Source organism: Hippopotamus amphibius, chromosome 3 (genome assembly GCF_030028045.1).
Source record: "Hippopotamus amphibius kiboko isolate mHipAmp2 chromosome 3, mHipAmp2.hap2, whole genome shotgun sequence".
Classification (NCBI taxonomy): Eukaryota; Metazoa; Chordata; class Mammalia; order Artiodactyla; family Hippopotamidae; genus Hippopotamus; species Hippopotamus amphibius.
Window position 1 is genome coordinate 41,436,065 of NC_080188.1, and position 20,638 is coordinate 41,456,702.

The 20,638-nt window shown below is 36.5% G+C and overlaps 1 protein-coding gene across 3 annotated transcripts in view; it reads right to left on the reverse strand.

Annotated features, from left to right (window-relative positions):
* Positions 1–4,102: 4,102 nt before the first annotated feature.
* LOC130850292 (transmembrane protease serine 11E-like) overlaps positions 4,103–20,638 on the reverse strand; it is a 39,268-nt gene continuing 22,732 nt past the window's right edge. For 2 of the 3 annotated variants that reach the window (XM_057729731.1, XM_057729729.1), the window contains 6 exons: positions 18,885–19,048; positions 15,268–15,306; positions 12,909–13,080; positions 11,755–12,014; positions 11,014–11,156; positions 4,103–4,978 (listed from right to left, as the gene is read on the reverse strand). In XM_057729731.1, the coding sequence (XP_057585714.1) occupies positions 4,817–4,978; positions 11,014–11,156; positions 11,755–12,014; positions 12,909–13,080; positions 15,268–15,306; positions 18,885–19,048 (940 nt within the window). In that variant the 3' untranslated portion in view covers positions 4,103–4,816. The remainder of the gene's footprint in view (positions 4,979–11,013; positions 11,157–11,754; positions 12,015–12,908; positions 13,081–15,267; positions 15,307–18,884; positions 19,049–20,638) is intronic. The other variant, XM_057729730.1, reaches the window with a different exon arrangement.

Here is a 20,638-nt window from a genome sequence, read left to right on the forward strand (position 1 = left end):
GTAGTTTTCATTTGCATTTCTCTAATAATTCGCGATGTTGAGCATCTTTTCATGTGCCTCTTGGCCATCTGCATGTCTTCTTTGGAGAAATGTCTATTTAGGTCAACAAAGTCCATTTTTAATGGCACCCTGAGTGCAATTTATTTAATACAGTCCTCATATTTATTTTTAAATATAGAATTGCTTTTTAGTGTTACTTATAGTAATGATATTGTACATTAAATCTCTAGTACTTATTTATCTTATAACTGGCACCTTTTAATCTTGAACTTTCTAGCCTCCAGGACTGCAAGAAGCAAATTTCTATTGTTTATTAAAGTCACCCAATCTATGGTATGGCTGATTCTTTTTGCAGGAAAAACCTGAACATCAGCAATATTTGTTAATTTACACCACCAGAAGTGCTAGAACTAACAAGAGTAATACTCTAGAGTTAATAAAACATTGCAGCACTTGCTTTCTGCTAAAAGTTGTTTCTGTGAAAATGTTTTGTGAATTTCTTGAATGTCACAGAATTTAATTCTTAAATTCCCTATGTTTATATAAAAAGATATTCAGATAATAACCCTATTATTGTTTGGGGTTTTTTTTGGTTTTTTTTATTGGCTGCATTGAGCCTTTGTTGCTGCACACGGGCTTTCTCTAGTTGCAGTGAGCAGGGGCTACTCTTCTTTGCGGTGTGTGGGTTTCTCAGTGCAATGACTACTCTTGTTGCAGAGCACAGGCTCTAGGCACATGGGCTTCAGTAGTTGTGGCACATGGGCTTAGTAGTTGTGGCACACGAGTTTAGTTGCTACGTGGCATGTAGGATCTTCCTGGCCCAGGGCTCAAACCCGTGTCCCCTGCATTAGCAGGCGGATTCTTAACCACTGCGCCACCAGGGAAGTTCAAGATATAGCCTAATTGTATTTGAACATGTAATTGGCCCTACAAAGTTTCTAAGTGTGTAAGTACATAGGATGGTGCAACAGGAACAGTGGTAAATGTAAATTTGTACACCAAAGGAGGTTAGGGTTGACAATTCATGTGTGTTTGCAAAGTACTTTCTATAAGATTGAGAAAAAAATGGGAAGATACAAACAATGAATATTTATGTGCACACAAAATCCTAAACACCCACATACAAATGTTATAAAAGCTTGGTTCATAGTAGACAAAAATTATACACAACTCAAATGCCCTTCAAGGTATGAATGGTTAAACAAACTGCAGTGCATCCATCCTGTGGAATACTACACAACAATAATATAAGAATGAATTGTTGTGTGCGTGTGACACACTCAACTTGGATTGATCTCAAGGGGGTTATGCTGCGTGAATAAGCCAGCCTCCAAAGTTTACATATCATATGATTCCACTTATACACCATTTTTTGCATGACAAAATTATACAGATGGAGAACAGATTAATGTTTTCCAGGGGTTAGAGACTGGGAACAGGGGTAGGGTTGGAGCCAGGTGGCTGTGGGTAGCAGGAGGGATCCTTATGATCAAACTATTCTGCAATTTGACTCTGGTGGTAGCACACAAATCCATACATGAGATAAAACTACATGGACCTAAACACACACACACATAAAAATAATTGCATGTTTTAAAAACATAAAACCTCGAAAGGTTGATAGATTATCTCAATGTCAACTTCCTGGTTGTGATATTATACTATAGCTAAGCAAGATGTTACCATTGCCAGAAACTGGATAAAGGATACACAGGATCTCTCTGTATTACATTTTACAACTGCATGTGAGTCTATGATCATCTGAAAATAAAAATGTTATTTTTAAGTGGTAAGAAAGTTCAGACAAAAGAATGTTATCTCCACTTGAGGGAGTCAAGGAAGGCTTCATGGAGGAGGCATCATTTGAACTACACTGTAGATCTTCATATAATCCAGTAACTCTATGGTTAATAAGGTTTATCATTTTTAAAAGTTGAAATGAAAAATTAGAATAACAGAGAACAACTCTGGGATTACTTCTTAACACACTATTGACCAGGGTATTTTTGCAGAAACTAATGCCCATGGCCATAATATATCTCCAGTCAAAAATGTGTTAAGATCACAAATAGTAACAAAGCTATATTTTCTGCATAACACAAAAATAAAAAGTCAGTTCAACAACACTTGTATATAGAGAGCCCTTTATTAGGTACTATGGGAAGAGAGAGAAAAGATATACCTGAGAAACTGCCTGCCCTCTTGCACAGTTAATAAATATTATTTCAGTAATGACTTAACTTTTCCCAATGAAATGGTTAAAACAGACATGTCTAAGAATGCTGAAACCCTTTACAAGTTACGCTTCAAAGGAAATTGTCATTTTAAAAATATAATACTGTATTATCTCTTTCTCTGTGCACATAAAGTTTCAATTATTGTTCCTATTTTCACTGTGGCCTAACCTCTTTCTCAAATCTTTTGTAAAAGAGAATAGCAAAAGTATTTTTCTGATAAAGACGATGCCATTGTGAAATTCAGCTTCTAAAATTTCTCCTTGATTTAAATCTCTCCAAGGTTGTTTGCTGAAGAAATTCCTCATTTTCACATTATAAATTTTAATTTGGAAACTCATATCCAGAAATCTGGAAAATACTAATCACGGTGTCAATTGATATGAATTCATTTCTGAATGCCTTCTCAATGATGAATTGTGTTCTTTCAGTTTTACTACAGTTTTCATTATTACTTGAACCTCCCAAGGGCTTGCTTCCCAGCATCTACCTGCAGCCTGTGGGAGCCACCTAGACACCCAACTCGAACAAGAGGAACCAATTTTTAACAGAACAGAGAGAAATTAAGTTTGAAATGTACTTAGGTCTTTGTTTAAAATTCACTGTTTTCCTCAGTTTTTTTCAAAAGAGTTCATCAAGTGAAATAGGTTTATGCAAAATATTTAACACTGTCAATTCATGTCAGATTGCATATCTTATTTTAGCCAAGTGCCTAAATTTTATCAGTTCATATACCAATGTTATTTAGCTTGATAAAAGTCAATTTTTTTCTACTAATGTTCTCTCAAAGTGGTTACGGTAAAATACAGAACTCATATGAGTAGCTATACACAATGAGGAAAAGGTAATGGAAAGATTCCGTGAAATCTCACCACTAACATGCCCGTATGCCATGGCACCGATCCTAACTTCATAGTGCCTAGATTACTCGAACGTTGTGTATCTAACAACTCAGTAATAATTTACCAAAGCTGAAATGATGAAGGTGGTTGATATTAGGCTTTTTCTCATCAATTTTATATCTGGGTAGTGAGCAAGTCAATGTCATGCTAGATGTAGCTGGGAGGCAGCTTTCACGATAAATCCCCTATGATACCTTCCCATCTGAGCCCAGAGAAGTCTAAGAGGCCCGTGGTCCAAGCGCTGACTGGAAATGTGGGGGAGGGGGAGGGGCAGTATGGAGGGGAATCTGTAGTCATTTCAAAATAGAGGTCTAACCTCTAGCTTTATTTGCACAACTATAACTACACACTAACACCTGGACGTTAGTCCCCTTTGAGGCTTTGCAGTTTGGAAAAGCTTTAAATACAAATACACAAACACTTGATGATAATTCCATTTTGTTCAGTAGTCTGCACTGATTCTATTTTTATTTCCTCCTCTCCAACCATACAAATATCTTACCACATACGATATACTGGTTGTTTTGTTGTTGCTGTTGTTGTTTAAATATTTATTCATTTATTTATTTACTGGCTGCATTGGGTCTTCATTGCTGCGTGCGGGCTTTCTCTAGTTGTGGAAAGTGGGGGCTACTCTTCATTACGGTGCATGGGTTTCTCATTGCCATGGCTTCTCTTGTTGTGGAGCACGGGCTTTAGGAGCGCAGAATTCAGTAGTTGTGGCACACAGGCTTAGTTGCTCCGCAGCATGTGGGATCTTCCCAGACCAGGGATCGAACCCATGTCCCCTGCACTGGCAGGCGGACTCTCAACAACTGTATCACCTGGGAAGCCATGCTGGTTGTTCGTAAGTGAATTTTCATTCTAGCCTCAGCTTTAAAAGAATTTACAATAAATTGATTGGTGACATTTTCCCCATCTTCCCCTTTTTCATGGATTATCTTATTCTAGAATTAAGCAAATTGATAATATTTATTTTTTATTATTATATATTGACATTCTCAGTAGTGCAATGTTCAATAAATATGGTTTTTCTTTAACTTAGAACAAGTATATTACATAGAGTTTGTATAATTATTGTAGGCCACAAGAAAACAGAATCTTCCCCACGTTTATCTCTGTTAGTTGTTTGCTGGAAATGAAAATAGTTGTTTTCGTTTCTCTTTATTTTCTTAACTTAGTTTCCATTCTTTCACCATTAGGAAGTCTTTGGTATTCTGCTGTTTGCTTGACCTTTCATAATGATTATGACCATTTTCCTCGTTTCATTAAGGAAAAAACACCTAATACTTTTCTGTACGTAAAAATGTAGTCCTTTCCTTTTCATACTTCCTTTTACTCTTTGCCCTGCACCTTGAAAGTGGAAATTTACTGAGATGAGAGAAGCTGGGGAAATGAAAGAAGGGATCACTTCAAATTGTATATATGCGTGAGGAGTTTATGTCAACAAAGCCAAAACTGGATGACAGAAAACTTCTAGAAAACAAGTGACTGCAAGTTGGAACAGAATCCATCTGGCAGAAGCAGGATGCTGTGTGCAGCAGAGCTAGAAAGGAAATAGCAGATAGTTTAGTTCGATCGGTCAGATCCAGGTGATCTGCATGACTTCTTCTGAGATTCTGTATCTCTAGGAATGGCCTCTACACAAAAATGTGTTCCATTCTGCTAGGTTGTTCTCTCTTAGATTCCAGTTTTGGAAGCGATCCAGTCCCGGAAGGTAGTCACTCTAGTATAAACACCGGGTTTAGTGGGGTGCCCACATTCGTCTCCCCAGCTCACTATTCCAGCAAGGTACCAGATATCTCTAGCATCTGGACTAACCAGTGGTCCTCCAGAGTCACCCTAAAGAAGAAGGAAGAGATTAGTAATTAATAATTCAGTTAATTACAAAGAAATGTGCTATTTTTCGAACATGAGTTTAAAGGCATGGTTTTCAAAAAACTTCAGTGTGCTCAAATGAGAAGTGATGTCCTTTATCTCTGCCAGTCATTCATATGAAGGAAGAGATCCCCTACCTGGAGAACTGATTAGACTCAGGGCTCAGTACACTGCGGTTAAAGACTCCATCTCTTGGCAGAACAGTACTAATCTGATACATCTGACAAAATAACTTTCCATACTCTTTATCAGTGTGACACAGCTCCCAAAAGAAGGCGGAAGAGTTTATTACTGTTAAAGAGTATGCACATTAGAGTCAGACACCTGGGTTTAAATCTCAAATCTGGCCCTTCCAAGCTGGCTAAGACCTTTAATTTACTTATTATTCTCCTAATAATACCTACCTCCAAAGACAGTTTTGAAAATTATATAAGACCGTGTATGTAATAGAGCCTGGCACAAAACAAAACTTAGTAAATATGTATATATAACCACAAATTTCAATTGTTTATGCCTTGTGAAAGACAGCAGGCTATTTCTTTATACAGGTCATAAAAACAAGGTGCTGACTGATCTTCCTGAAAAATCCTAGAGTCTCTCGTTACTGACCATGCATTAAGTGTTCAGTAACTTAAACTCTTGATGAATTAATATATTATTTCACTAACTCATGTAATTCTGGCAACAAAACATGGAGTTAGGTTTTCATTTTAACAATGAAGAAACTGAAACTAACAGAAGTTAAGCAATTTTCCTGATATCACATGCTATTCAATATCCAGAGTGATCTAACTCAGAAGCCTATGCTTTTTTTCCCCTTACATTATACTAACTTCCTTGTGAATTTTTTTGTCCACATAAAAATAACTGATACTAATAACTCAATTAGAAATAATGTGTTTGTAATTTTTAAATCAATTAACCAATAAGTATTTATTAATACTTATACTCTCATTTGTGGTAGGAGATGTAAAAAGAGTAAAAACACATGAGGCTTCCCCTCAAAGAGTGTACAATCTGCTTATAGAAGTAAGATGTACTATATGAAGCTATTTGATAACAAATCATTTTAATAACTGAAACCCAGGCCTACATGAAGTCAAAGCAGTTTAGGAAAAAGAAATAGAAGATGTCAGAGACAACAAAGCTTAAATTTATTGAAGAGACAGGAGTGAATGAGTCTGAGAATAAAGTAATTAAGGAAAAAAGATACAGCAGTGAGTCTAACAGCATTACAAGCTAAAAACTAAGGTGATATCCAGCAAGTATCAGATAGAGAAAGATACAGTCGGTTCTGTTAACACTAGTTAACTCACATGTGATTGGTGAATAGAGGAGTTATGTCAGTATAAGGAAGTTGTGATGGCTTATATGTATTTTGTCTTAGGCAGGGGAGCCAGAATAATGGGAGTAGAATTACAATCTTCAGAAGAAAAGGTCTCAGCTCAGCTACTGCACAGGCAGAAGCCTTTGAGCCTCTATTTTAAGAAACCATTAAGGGTATCTGTGCCCAGGAACCCTCTCCCTGCCCAGAGAGGCACACCCCAGCCTTGCTTAATTCCTGGGTCCTGGCAGGTTGTACTTCCTCCTCTACTCAGAGCTACACTCCCATGTGCATTGTCTCAGCCTCCGCAAGCAGGTATTTCTACTCTATTTTTTCTGTGCATTTTTAACTTCCGCTAAGTCAGCCACCAGCCACCCTGGGCATTCTGTCTACCTACATTGTCTAAGTTAATTTTCAAGGTACAATTATTTTTATTGTTGTTGATATTATTAATTCTCTGGTTACAAAGTTGCCTAGCCTTTGAGGGGTCTGTTGGTCTATGTCTAATCCTATTTTGCCCACGAATTCATTTATTTTTAGTGAGTGGTTTAGTAAGAAACAGAACAGAAAATTTATGTAAGAATATGTATAACTGATTCACTTTGCTGTACACCAGAAACTAACACAACACTGTAAATCAACTACACTCCAATAAAAAATTTAAAAAAAAGAATATACATATCATAACAGAAACTTTTTAAAACTAGAAGAAGCCAAACTAGAGACCAATTTTAGTGATCAAGATATGAAGTAGTGAAGGAATAGATTACAGTCTTAACAGAAAGAATAAAGACAAAGAGATAAATTCGGAAGAACTAGGAAGGAGGAAAAATATTCTATGACTTAATTGATTACATATGAGGAAGATTAAAGAGTAAAAGAAGATTCCAAGAATAATGAAAGCCAACCACATAAATGAGAAACTTGAAATGAAAAAATAGGTAACATTTGGTGATGCCTGTTGAGTTTAAGGTGGCACATACATAGATTTTAGTCTTATGCTAACAACTGAAAACATATAAATGGGAACGCTTTTAGAGTATGTGGAAATGTGAAACTGAATTTGGGCAAGAGGTTAATTTTGGAACTATAGATTTGGAAGTCATTAAAGTGACAGCTGACAAAGAAAAGATAATTTCTTTGAGTGAGTATATGGAGAGGAAAAAAAATGAGTCTTGAGGAATAGCCAGGCTTAGAGAGAGAGAGAGAAAGAAAAACCAAAATAAGGAATCAGAAATGAGTTGTTGGAAAAGGAGGGAGGGGAAAATCAGTGTATTTCAGGACTATAGAACCCAAAGAAAGATCATATTTTAAGAGGAGGGAGCCACATGCCACTAAGATGGGAAGGGGTAGGAGATCCAAGTAAAGGTTTTTGCATATAAAGTTATTAATGATTTTTGAGACATTAAAATATATGGAGCCAGTAAATTGGCAAAAATTGTGGATACTAGACATAACAGAGGGGGTAAAAATAAGTGCCAGGTCCTTCCTGAAATAGAAGAGCAGGGTATTATAATCGCAAGGCTAAACTTGCTTCCTCCTCTTTCATGCCCCAAATTTATGAGATTCACATATAATATTATCATCAAAATGGCACTGTAGAATAGGTGACATGTTTTCAAATGAAATCATATACATCTGGGATTTACTTCAAAATAGATCTGGAGTTTAGGGCAGAGAGAAGAAGGTTGGGGGGTTAAAATATATAGGAATGAAATAAGACCGGCCATGTGTTGATAATGTTAAAGCTGGGTAATGAGTACACACTCTAGCCAATCACAGAAAAAACTATGGTCCCATCCCAACTCCCATCAGCAAGGGCCAAGTGGGGAGCCTAGACTTCCACCCTTACCAGCATCTAATGAGGCCCAATCCCCCACCAGACTGTTGTCAGAGAAGGCTGAGTGGGGAGCCACTCTTTCACCCCTGCCAGGTGATGATGAAGTCCTCCTCTGCCTCCCCTGTGGTGACCAGACGGGGAGCATGGTTACCACCTAATGGTAATGAGGCATAACTCTCTCTCCCACTAGGGTGATGTCGGAAGAGACCTAATAGAGAACCAAGCAGTGATGAGGCCACTACCCCGTGATGTTAGCGGAGACCACAAGGGTAGTAGAAACAATGTGTACCCATCCAGAGTGGTATTTTTATATTGATATTTCATCCGTACCACCTCAGTCTTTATATGTGGAATCCCCCAAATGGAAGGGGTGAGGGTTTTTCTGCTTGGCCAACAAGTCAGTGAGGATGGGAAAAATGTATATATTTAAAGAAAATTAAAGAGTTTCTCTAACCTTAAAAAAACAACAACCCAAAAACCAAAAAAAAACCATGACTAGCGAGGAGCCTGAAATTCCACCACCATCCAGCAGTAACAAGGCACTACTCCCCCACTTTGGTGTCAGAGGACATTGAGTGGAGAATAATGTAGCACATCCCTACCCCCTCCTGTGTCATGTCAGAGGAGCCCTGTTAAAACAGAAGATTTAAATAAGATGCAGACTCATAACATAACACCCAAAATGTCCAGGATACATCTGAAAATCACTCAATACCAAGGACCAGGAAAATTTCAACTTGAATGAGAAAAGGCAATAAACAGACACTGACACTGAGATGACACAGATGTTGGTATTATCTGACAACAGTTTTAAAGCAGTTGTCACAAAAATGTCTTAATGAACAATTACCACTTATGCTTGAAACAAATGAAAAAATTAGAAGTTTCAGTAAAGAGATGGCATACATAAAGGATCAAATGGAAATCTCAGAACTGAAAAATACAATAATCTACAAAAAAATAAAAACCTCACTAGAAGTGCTTAACAGAAGAATGGAGATGATGGAAGAAAGAAAAATCAATGAACTTGGAGATAGAATGATAGAAAGTACTTGATCTGAACAGAGAGAAAGAGGAGTGGGGAAAAAAATGAACAGAAACTCAGAGACCTCTGAGACCACAATGAAAGAGCTAACACACCTGTCATTAGAGTTCCAGAAAGAGACAAAAAAGAAAGTAAGGCTGAAAAAGTTTTCAAAGAAATAATGGCTGAAAGTTTCCAAAATTTGTCAAAGGACATAAACCTGCAGATTAAAAAGCTGAGCAAGCCCTAAGTAGTATAGCCCAGAGAAATCCATGTCAAGATATGTAATCAAACTTCTGAAAACCAAAGACAAAGAAAAAACCTTGAACACAACAAGAGAGAAATGACACCTCATCTTTAAGGGAAAAACAGTTCTAATAACAGCAGAGGGCTCATCAGAAATCACAGAAGCCATGATTTAAGTGCTGAAAAAAAAACAAAACAGAACAGACAAATAAACAAAAAAAAAACCCTGTCAATCCTAAATTTTATATCCGGAAAAATTATGCTTTAGAAATGAATAGGAAATAAAAAATTTTGCAAACAAAGAAAATCTAAGGGAATTTGCCACTAGCAGATCTACACTAAAAGACTGGCTAAAGGAAGTTTCTGAAACAGAAAAGAAATGATGTAAAAAGAATCTTAGAAAACCAGAAGGAAAGAAAGAACAAACTATGAGTAAATCGACTTCCCTTCTCCTCTTGCATTTTTTAAGTTACATTTTCACTTGAAGCAAAACCATTGTCTGAATGGATAAAGAATATGTGGTATATATATACAATGGAACATTACTCAGCCATAAAAAGGAATGAAATGGAGCTATATGTAATGAGGTGGGTAGACCTAGAGTCTGTCATACAGAGTGAAGTAAGCCAGAAAGAGAAAAACAAATACCATATGCTAACGCATATATATGGAACCTAAAAAAATGGTACAGTTGAACCCAGTGGCGGGACAAGAATAAGGATGCAGATGCAGAGAATGGACTGGAGGACACAAGGTTGGGAGGGTGGGGGGCGAAGGGGAAGCTGGGACGAAGTGAGAGAGTAGCATAGACATAGATACACTACCAACTGTAAAATAGATAGCTAGTGGGAAGTTGCTGTATAACAAAGGGAGATCAACTCGATGATGGGTGATGCCTTAGAGCGCCAGGACAGGGAGAGCATGAGGGAGTCATGGGAGGGAGGGGATATGGGGATATATGTATAAACACAGTTGATTCACTTTGGTGTATCTCAAAAGCTGGTACAGGAGTGTAAAGCAATTATATTCCAATAAAGAGCTTTAAAAAAATTGTCTGCTATGGCTCTCAATATAGAGAGAGGAAGTATTTAATATTTGTATTTATTAATATTTATTATTATAAATGAGGAACGGTTAAAGACAGTTAAGGGGAGGTATGTTTTCTATTCTAAACCCTACTCAAACTAGCGAAATCTCAACACCAGAAGGCTAAGTTATGTGTATTTACCTTAGAGGAACCACACAATTTTCTTACAAAGAGAGAGTCAGATCAAAAACACTAATAGATAAATCATAATGGAATTCTTAAAAAGGGTTACTGTATGATTCCATTTATATAACGCTCTCAAAATTACAAAATTATAGATATGGTGAACAGATTAGTGATTATCAGATGTTCGTGTTGGTAAAGTGATGAGGGAAGGAAATAGATGTTATTATAAAAGGAGACAGACCTATGTGGTGATGGAAGGTAAGACCCCTTGTACTGTCTTCAGAACTTCCTGTAAAGCTGTAATTATTTAAAAATAAAAGGTGAACAAAAAATTATGTAGCAAACCACTTACCTGGCACGCATCTCTATTTCCTTTCAAGGAGCCAGCACATAACATTCTAGAAGTTATGGTATTATTGTAAGCTTTGGGTTCATTACAGATTTTAGTGTCTATGAGATCCACCTGTACTTGCCGAAGATGATTCTGACTGCTACCTAAAGGAAAAAAATAGACTTAATATTCATGAATATACGTGCATTCTATAAACCTGAAGAAAGTATTTTATAATTAATTGGATAGTATGGTGGCATAGAATCTTAGGAATGTATTTTCTCAGCTACAGTGATATTTGGGAAATGAATTCTTTTCTATTTTAAATGAAGTTAGGTGCCTATGAAAGAACCTCCAGTTGTTTAAGAAATTTCTATGTCATGGTTAAGCTTAGAAGATAATTTCAGCAGGAGAGAATGGTGGCTTTATGATTCTCTGTTCTTGACAACTGGGTGTATGTATTAATGATCCCTAATCTCTTATGTGGTTAATACCCTAGTAAAAATTTCCGACGTATTTACTCTTTCAGACACTATACGAAGCACAATTACTATAGTGGTAGTGATGTACTTGATAGTAACCTAAGGCATGAAGGCATTTATGTGTCTTCTAAATGACTTAGTTCACAAGTAGGGCCTGACTTGGCCCAGGTCCATATGACCAACCCACCAATATATTTTGGCATAATGACATCCCATTCTTTAAATGACTTAGAATACCAAATTAGATTACTATGATGTGACTTTCTTCTCAGATGCTCACCATCATTGTGCAGTGCTCCAAATCCTGTCACAAACATCACATCAGCAGGGTGGAACTCACAGGATGCATCAGGAAGACAAATTCTGTGTATTGCATTTGTGAAGGGAACAGGGCTAGAAAGCTCTGCAACTGAAATATCATAATCATGTGATGGATATTTGTATTTTTCATGCACAATTATCCTCCGGAGGCCTTGTTTCACTTTTGGAGGCTGTATTGTTACTCCAAAGGAAGCAGTCCATCTGGCTGGGTCCTTATATCTGAGGAGGAAGAATGAGGGACAAATCTCACTTTACCATTTTACCAACATAACGATTTATATTAAATAATTTAGCATACAGGGTGTCAATATGTTTTCTTTTTAAAATTATACTTTCTATGCAGAGATACAAACTCTTTCCAGTCTAAGGCTCAGGGGTCAGATCAGGTGGAAATTCCACCATGTCATGTTTCTTAGGGTATGCATGCCACTTGGCATGCTGAGTCGTCCCCTCCAGATCCTAGGGCCTTTTGACATTTCTGGGCATCAGCGACTCCAAGGGACATATGGAAAGCATATCCTGTACAGAATGAGAGAACTAAATGTATTCTATGTGCCCCATGTTGTCTATCCACATATTTCTCTGAAAATCGAAAATACTACACAATCATTTAAAAAAGCATTACTTACCCTGTATACTGTAGGCATTTTGCACTGGGTTGAAAGATGGAATTGAAATTCTTTGAAATATAACTAATCAACCTATTCAGTTGTATAATTTATTACTACCAAATTTCTTCATATTTAATTTTTTCTTACCATGTGGAGTTTCCTCATCAGGGTCAAACCTACAATCCACCTAGCCTCCATCTCTGATAGATATGCAGCAAAGAGATATGGCTCCTCGCTTTGACACCGAGCTCAAAGTCCAAAGATCTGATAAATTATTGTATAGCTGTCAATGGATAAATTATCTATATGTATTTTGATACCATTTCCATTTCTAGACTACAAAACCTCTAACTAAGGTTTATGACCTCCCACTCACGTACAAGTTTCTCTCTATAAATATTCTTTAAATTGTATTAAACTCATCTTTCACGAGGTATTTCCTTTCTGCCAAGTCTCAATGTGCTTTGCTTACCCTTAGTCATTCTCAAAGTTCAGGACTTACACTCTAAAGCAGTGAGCAGCACTCACAAGCCATGTGTCACTGATTAAAGTTGCTCCACAGCGATGGATCCCATCCCATTGCAGACTAGCTTGCCATGGCCATTCACCCTCTTGTACCTCTCTCCCACCAGCAATCCTGGGACTGTATCTTATAGTCCTTCGTGTCCCACAGCCTGCAAAAGAGGTGATGCATTAGTTAGCAGTTGTTTTCAAGTATCAAATTGTGTTACTGTGTTTCAGATTTCTTATACTTTGTGCTCCAACAGTATCAGACATTTTCCCTTGTTCTTACCTTTCCTTAAACTGTAGTGTTTCGTTTATTTAACTTCTATTCATTTTGTAAGATTTAAATCAGTCATTCCCTCCCCTAGGATGCCTTTTCTAATAACTCCCTTGCCTCCAGACTGGATTACTTATGACTTTCTTGATGCTTACATAATAATAATAACAATAATACTCTGTGTATGTATATACATATGTATATGTCTCGCTATACATAGGACATATATATTAGTATATATATTATTGCATGTATATATATATCTAATATTAGTATTAGGATATTGTTTATAACAAGGTTTCTCCTTCTTGGCACTATTGACAGTTTTAGATGGATAATTCTTTGTTGTGGGGGCTGTCTTGTGCATCATGGGATGTTTAAAAGAATCCCTGGCCTATACATACTAGATACCAGTAGCATCCCCGCCCCCAAACAATCATGATAACCAAAATGCCACAACAGGGCATAGTCACTTGGGGGTCAAAATTGCCCCTGTTTGAGAACTATTGTTTTAGAATTCTGTGTTCATGCATTAGTCTCATATATCTAGTCTCATTAGAGTATGAGCTGCCCTAAGCACCTTAAATTAAATCTTATCCGTTTAATATCCCTATTGACTAACACAGCAGTAGCACATAGCAAATTCCCAATAAATATTGGTGGCAAAAATATATACCATTCAGGCTTCCCTGGTGGAACAATGGTTAAGAATCTGCCTGCCAATGCAGGGGACAAGGGTTCAATCCCTGGGCCAGGAAGATCCCACATGCCACGGAGCAACAAAGCCCGTGTGTCACAACTACTGAGCCCATGTGCCACAACTTCTGAAGCCCACACACCTAGAGCCCATGCTCCGCAACAAGAGAAGCCACAAAATGAGAAGCCAGTGCACCACAACAAAGAGCAGCCCCTGCTCACCACTAGAGAAAGACCATGTACAGCAATGAAGACCCAACGATAAATAAATAAATAAATAATAAAATAAATCTTTAAAATACATATATACCATTTAGATAATGGAATTATGCTTTGGTTTAACGTTTAGTTAAGTTTGTGAATTAATCAACATTCTGAGCTGTAAGTAACACATTTCCTTTCGTCTTTTAATGTAAATGTATTGTGTACTAATTCTGTTAAATATCACACATATTCTCTAAATCATAGTAGCATAGGGAAAAGGAAACACTAGGCCTTGAGTCAGTACTTTTAGTATATGAGTGAAGATATTATCTGGGCCTTCGGTAATTTCATCAATCTATACCCCAACCCCATAATTGTCTGCAGTTTTTACAATAGGAATTAATAACATCAAGATTTTGTTTAGTGTAGAGTAACACTAAGTTTCTGCCTCTAGATGAAAAATATCAACATACAGATTACTTTTATATAATCTTTAGAAAATGTTAATGAGAGGGGCTTCCCTGGTGGCGCAGTGGTTAAGACTCCGCCTGCCAATGCAGGGGACATGGGTTCGAGCCCTGGTTCAGGAAGATCCCACGTGCCGTGGAGCAACTAAGCCCATATGCCACAACTACAAAGCCTGCACTCTAGAGCCTGCAAGTCACAACTACTGAGCCCACATACCACAACTGCTGAAGCCCAAGAACCTAGAGCTCATGCACTGTAACAAGAGAAGCCTGTGCACTGCGACAAAGAGTAGCCCCCGCTCACCACAACTAGAGAAAGTCCGCATGCAGCAATGAAGACCCAACACAGCCAAAATAATAAAAATTAAATAAATAAGTAAATATTTTAAAAAAGAAAATGTCCATGAGAATATATTGTACATATCTGCAATCAGATATCGAGAAGTATTTTTGCCTTTTCTTTAACAACTGCACCACTCACTTCCACTACACATCTGCAACAGATGCCACAGGCCCCTTACATCCATTCCAAAGTCCTCCCAATTTGTATCCTTTTGCAATAAAATGTGCCTCAGAGATAAGATAAAACACCATGAGCTGTGCACAGATCAAACTGTATTCTAACCCTATACACCAACAATGTAAGCCTAAGTAATCTAGAGTTAACTTTTTTCATCCAGATAATGAAATTTTAATAAATATATTAAACTTACAATTGTTCAGAAAATTGTCTGTTTCTGTCTTGTTGATTTCTGAAACACATAGAAATGGTGCATAAGACAGGGTCTGCACATCAGAATTTCATAATGCTTCTGAGTACTTCAAATACTAAATGTTGATCAATTCCATTATAAGATAGTATCTCTATGTTGTAAAAAAAAAAGCAACACAGTTTATCATAGGCATAATATGTTCATTGTCTTGGGGAGAAGGGAGATTTGAACAGTGTTTCTTAAAATTTAATGTGGCTAAAAGTCACCTAGAGAGCATCTTTATACTGTAAATTTTTGTTCCTTTTCCCAGTAATTCTGACTCAGTAGCTTTGTGCTGAAACCCAGGAATCTGAATTTTATAGCAGGACCTAAGATGCAAGTAGTCCACAGCCTTTGGGGGGGGGGGGGGATTACTATTCTAAACCAGAGTATTGATTCCCCAAATGCGATGATATTTTTATTGACTATTATTTCAGATTTTTTTAAACCAAATTCATAGGCATAGTTCCATTTGTATAACATATTCTAGTGGCATATGCATAAATTTGTCCTCATTCCCATTTAAAAGCAATGCTATCCTTTTCTAGGTCTTCTTTCTGCTGAAGTTTTGGCAAGACAGTTTGCCCTCAAATTGTCATTCAACCCTAGCCAGTGGCTCCTTAGCTTGTTGACTTAACAATCAGTCCCTAATCCTATCCAAACACTAAACCAATTGATAGATACATAAAACTCAGTATATTTCCAGTGACCAAACCTATTTTCTTTGAACATGGCAAGATGGGAGTTCTAAATGCAAAAAAAATTAATGTTAATCTTTCTTTTAGTACTTAATAGTATTGATTTACAAAAAAAAAAATCTGTATTCTAGAAAGACTTCTTTCTGACTTTCTCTCTTCTGGCTATATTTGGGGAACATGACAAAAATGAGGAAGAAGTGACCATTTATTCTCAGTAAATATTTAAAAACGCCACCAATAGTCTCCCTGCTTCAACAACCTGTCCTTTATTTCAAGCTTTTCTTAGAGATACTGGCTTTGCATGTTGATACTGTTAAAAAAAGAAATGAGACTCAAAAGGGAGTCACTTGTGCTAAGTCCCACATCAGCAAACCAAGACCTAATACATAGCCTAATTGCAATTTCAGCCTATCTCAGGAATGTGACCTTTCATCAGTCTATTTGGAATTTCATGATTGGCACTAGGGAAGTAATCTGTCTGATAGACCCCAACTACCCCGAAATGAAGTGGCCCTTTCCTGACATAATCCACTCTGCTAAAACGTTCCTTGTCTCGCCTCTTTCTGGCTATAAAAGTCTTCCATTTTGTACAGCTTCTCAGAGCTCTTATCTATCTGCTAAGGCAGAATGCTGCACAATTCATGAATCATTAAATAAAGCCAATTAGATCTTTAAATTTACTTAGCTGAATTTCATTTTTTTACAATACTGCTGACAGACTTGACTTCATGGATGTGACTTGTGTAACTGCACTGAGCCCTGCACTCAGCATGACCTCACACTTGGTTTAATGCTCACTGTCTTGAAATTCATAAGCATTGTATCTCATAACTTGTGTTTGGAAGTGAAGTTTTACAGGATAATAGAGTATGGCATGGGCAGAGGAGATGTACACAATAAGTGTGCCCATGGATTCTTGCTACCCCGTTTGTATATATATATCACTCACAATATCTTACGAGCTAAGAATTCCAGCGGGCCCATGATGTTCAGCAAACTCAAAGTGAGTACAAGATAAGTGTAATGTCTGCCAATAGGTAATCAGAGGGCACTGTCAGTCCCAGGAGGCTATTATGTTTTCTGTTCGAACCAGAACTTGCTTAGAATGCAAAAGAAGGCCATGACATTCTAATAAACACAAACAACTGAGGGACCCTATCATATCTTTTCTTGCTCCTGTTATTTCTTTGTATTAGCCAACAGCTTCAGCTGAAAATAATGACATAGGTGGATGTTTGGTCCTTCCTCACATAAGCTGAAGGTAGAGAGCATTTGTAAAATATGTCTGTATTAAGAAGGGAAATGAAAAATGTTGAGCTAGACTTCTGTGGTGTTTCCATTGATTTGGTAACCAAAATACATGCATGAATGAGCTATGAAATACAGTTGTATAATTTTCATGATTCCAAATAAAAGCTAAATGCTTTTATATTTACATTTGAAATTATTTCACAATATAAAGGTGAAAACTCAAAGCTAGTAATTTAAACTACTAGTAATTTAAGCTAGTAACAGCAAAACTCAAGCTAGTAATTTAAAATTTTTATTTTTTCATTTATAATATCAATTAACAAATAAAAATACCATGACAAGTCAAGAGAGACCATGAAAGAAGGAAAAGTCTTATATCTTTTTACATTAATCAGCATTGTTTAATTGCTTTTCAAGGAGCCCTACACTTTCACTTTGAACTGGGCCCCACAAATTACATGACTGGCTCTGACGAGTGAGCTTCCTTATCTAAGCAAGTAGAGGGGCTGACCACCAGGTTAGGCCTCTAACTACATCTGTCAGCTTTTATATTAGCACTTGTATTCATTCTTTCTACTTGTCCCCTATTCTGAGTTTCTAGTGCCACCATATGCAATACTGTATTCACTAGCCACATGTGCACATGAGCTCTTGAAATGTGGCTAAATTGAAATGTGCTATAAATATAAAATATACAATCAATTTCAAAAACTTATTACAAAACAATCTCATGAATAATATTTACACAGACTATTTGTCAATATAAATTACATTGTGAATACAATGTAAATTACATTAATATTTCAATGAGTAGTCAATTACATTACTACTTGTTGAAATAGTACTACTTTGGATATATTGAGTTAAATATATAAATTATTTAAATACATTTCACATGTTTACTTTTACTTTTTTAATGTGGCTACTAGGAAGTTTAAGATCATACACGTGGCTGGCACACTATTTCTACAGACTAGCATTGTTCTATAGCACATGACAGCTTTTAACCAATCTTTTATTTCCCCTGAGGATCTCCTATGCTTTTTACTTTCTAGTAATGAGGACCTATCACTGTTTATCTTGTCCCCCTGCCCCAACAAAAACAAAAACCTCAGAGTTTTCAAGTTAGTTGTAAAAGATACCAAAAATAATTTATATCAAAAAATAAATTATAAACTTTTCATCAGTAAAAGGCCTAAGGGAAGAAGCTAACAAGGTTTATTAATGATGTTTGAAAGCAAGTATGTGAATGGCATGAACCTTTCCACCCATCATACTCAGAACAAAAAAAGTAAGCAACAAGAAAAAGAAGAGGAATAAATACACAAAGCCACTTTCTCCATTTATCATTGGATTCTATGGCTAAAGTGTAAGCCCCAGTATAGAAAAAGAACCCAGGCTCAGGAGTTTATGATAGACTTGCATGGGTGGTGTAAGTTTAAGGTAGTATTAAAAATTTTAAAACTTCATTAGAACCAATTTAGTTCCAAAGAAATATTCTGTTGGTGGCAAGACCCCCATAATGAAAGACATCCAAAAACTTTTTAAAAAATCAGTGCCCAAGACCAAACTTAACATGGAGCTATTCTATGTAAGAGAATTGCACTAAATAAGAGGAAATAAACTTACTTTTAATTTCAACTGATTCAGGATCTAATTGAGGAGGTCCTATAGCATCTTGCAGCTTTTCATGTAGAACACGTTGAATAATTTTATTTATGGTTTCAGGATCCTTAGTAGAGGGAAATCTAAAAATCAGCAGCATATGAGCCAACACTCCATGTCCCTCTTGACTGTGGACCAAAAAGGGAAAAAAAGAGAAATATGGTTTTAAAAGATAAAGTTCCAAATAAGATTCATGGTAATATCAAACTTTATTTTTTTCTTTATCATTCGAAAACATTATCATTATCATTTGAAACACAAACACACACACAAAACAAATCCATATATGCAATTTTAAAATATCTAATTTGTTTTCTTCTATTGCGCTGGCCAAAAAGTTTGTTCGAGTTTTTCCACAACATTGTACAGAAAAACCTGAATGAACTTTTTAGCCAACCCAAAATATTCCTATTGTTTGCCACATATAGAATTCCTATCTCAGTCTCTCTGAAAACCATCTACTATACTCATGATCTCCCTTACTGCCACAGAATATAGTTAAATACTTGGGTTATTAATATAAAAAACAATTCTTTTGTCAACTGTTCAAAATTATCAAATAAAATGTATGATAAATATGAAATCAACTCTGGCTTTGGCTTTCAGGCTTAATTCCCAGTGACTTAATTAAATCCAATGATTTATCCTAAGCAAACTTCACGTTCTGCTAAACAACTCCTAATCCTAAGAATATTAGAAAGCTTGACCAAGTTGTCTTGACTTCACGTGATTATATTTTCAAGATCGATATGCAGTCATTGGGAAAATGTTAAAAATAAACTGTTAACAAACTGTGTTATTTCTGGGTGTGAAATTATTGGAGAGGGGGCTTTCACTTTCTGTTTTTTGTAATCCTGTGTTATTTGAGTTTTATGTAATTTTGTATTATTTTTGTAATCTGAAAAAAACAAATAGGGCTTTAAAGAGATTATTGCTGTATATCTCATCCCCTTTCACTGCCTCAGCAACCCTATACATCCATTACTTACTCTTTCTTCTTTCTCTTAAACTATTCCTATACTGGCTGGCTAATAGAGACAAAACCAAACAAAGCCCTCCATCTACCCCAGCTATACAATTTATCTTACACCTTCATACCACAGAAAACCCTCTTAAATGGGTAAATTACATTCTGCCTCATATTTACTTCATTGCAGTCTGCTTCCTCCCCTTCTGTTCCACTGAGTCCTTTCTCTGTTTGAACACTGACTTCCTCAATGACATTTTCTATGGATTCTTTCTAGTCACATTACTTGGTCTCTCAGGAGTCTTGTCGATGCTGACCACTCCCTGCCGGAAACGTTCTGTTGTTAGCTTCAGTGGTGCCTCTTGCAAGTCTTCATTTTCCCTGCTCCTTCCCTGTCTATTTCCTAGGTTCCCATTTTTCTTCTATTTCCTTAAATACTGTCATTCTTCAAGCATTCTTCAGCATCCTTTTTTTTTTCTTGCAGTACCCCTTTTGTGAGAAATTCTGTTGACACCCCCACTTTCTAATACTTTGAATTGATGTTGAGCAAATTTATGTCTTCAGCTCAGTTACCACTTCCTCCCTTATATCAGACTCATACTTCAGGCTCATAAGGTCCCTTAGTATCTCAAATCAACATCTCTAAGACTAGCTTTATCTTTCCAACAAATTTATACTTCTTCGTGTTGTAGTAGCAGAAGAAAGAATAATGAGTAGCAAGATTTCTGGGATAAAGGGGTAAACAAATTAG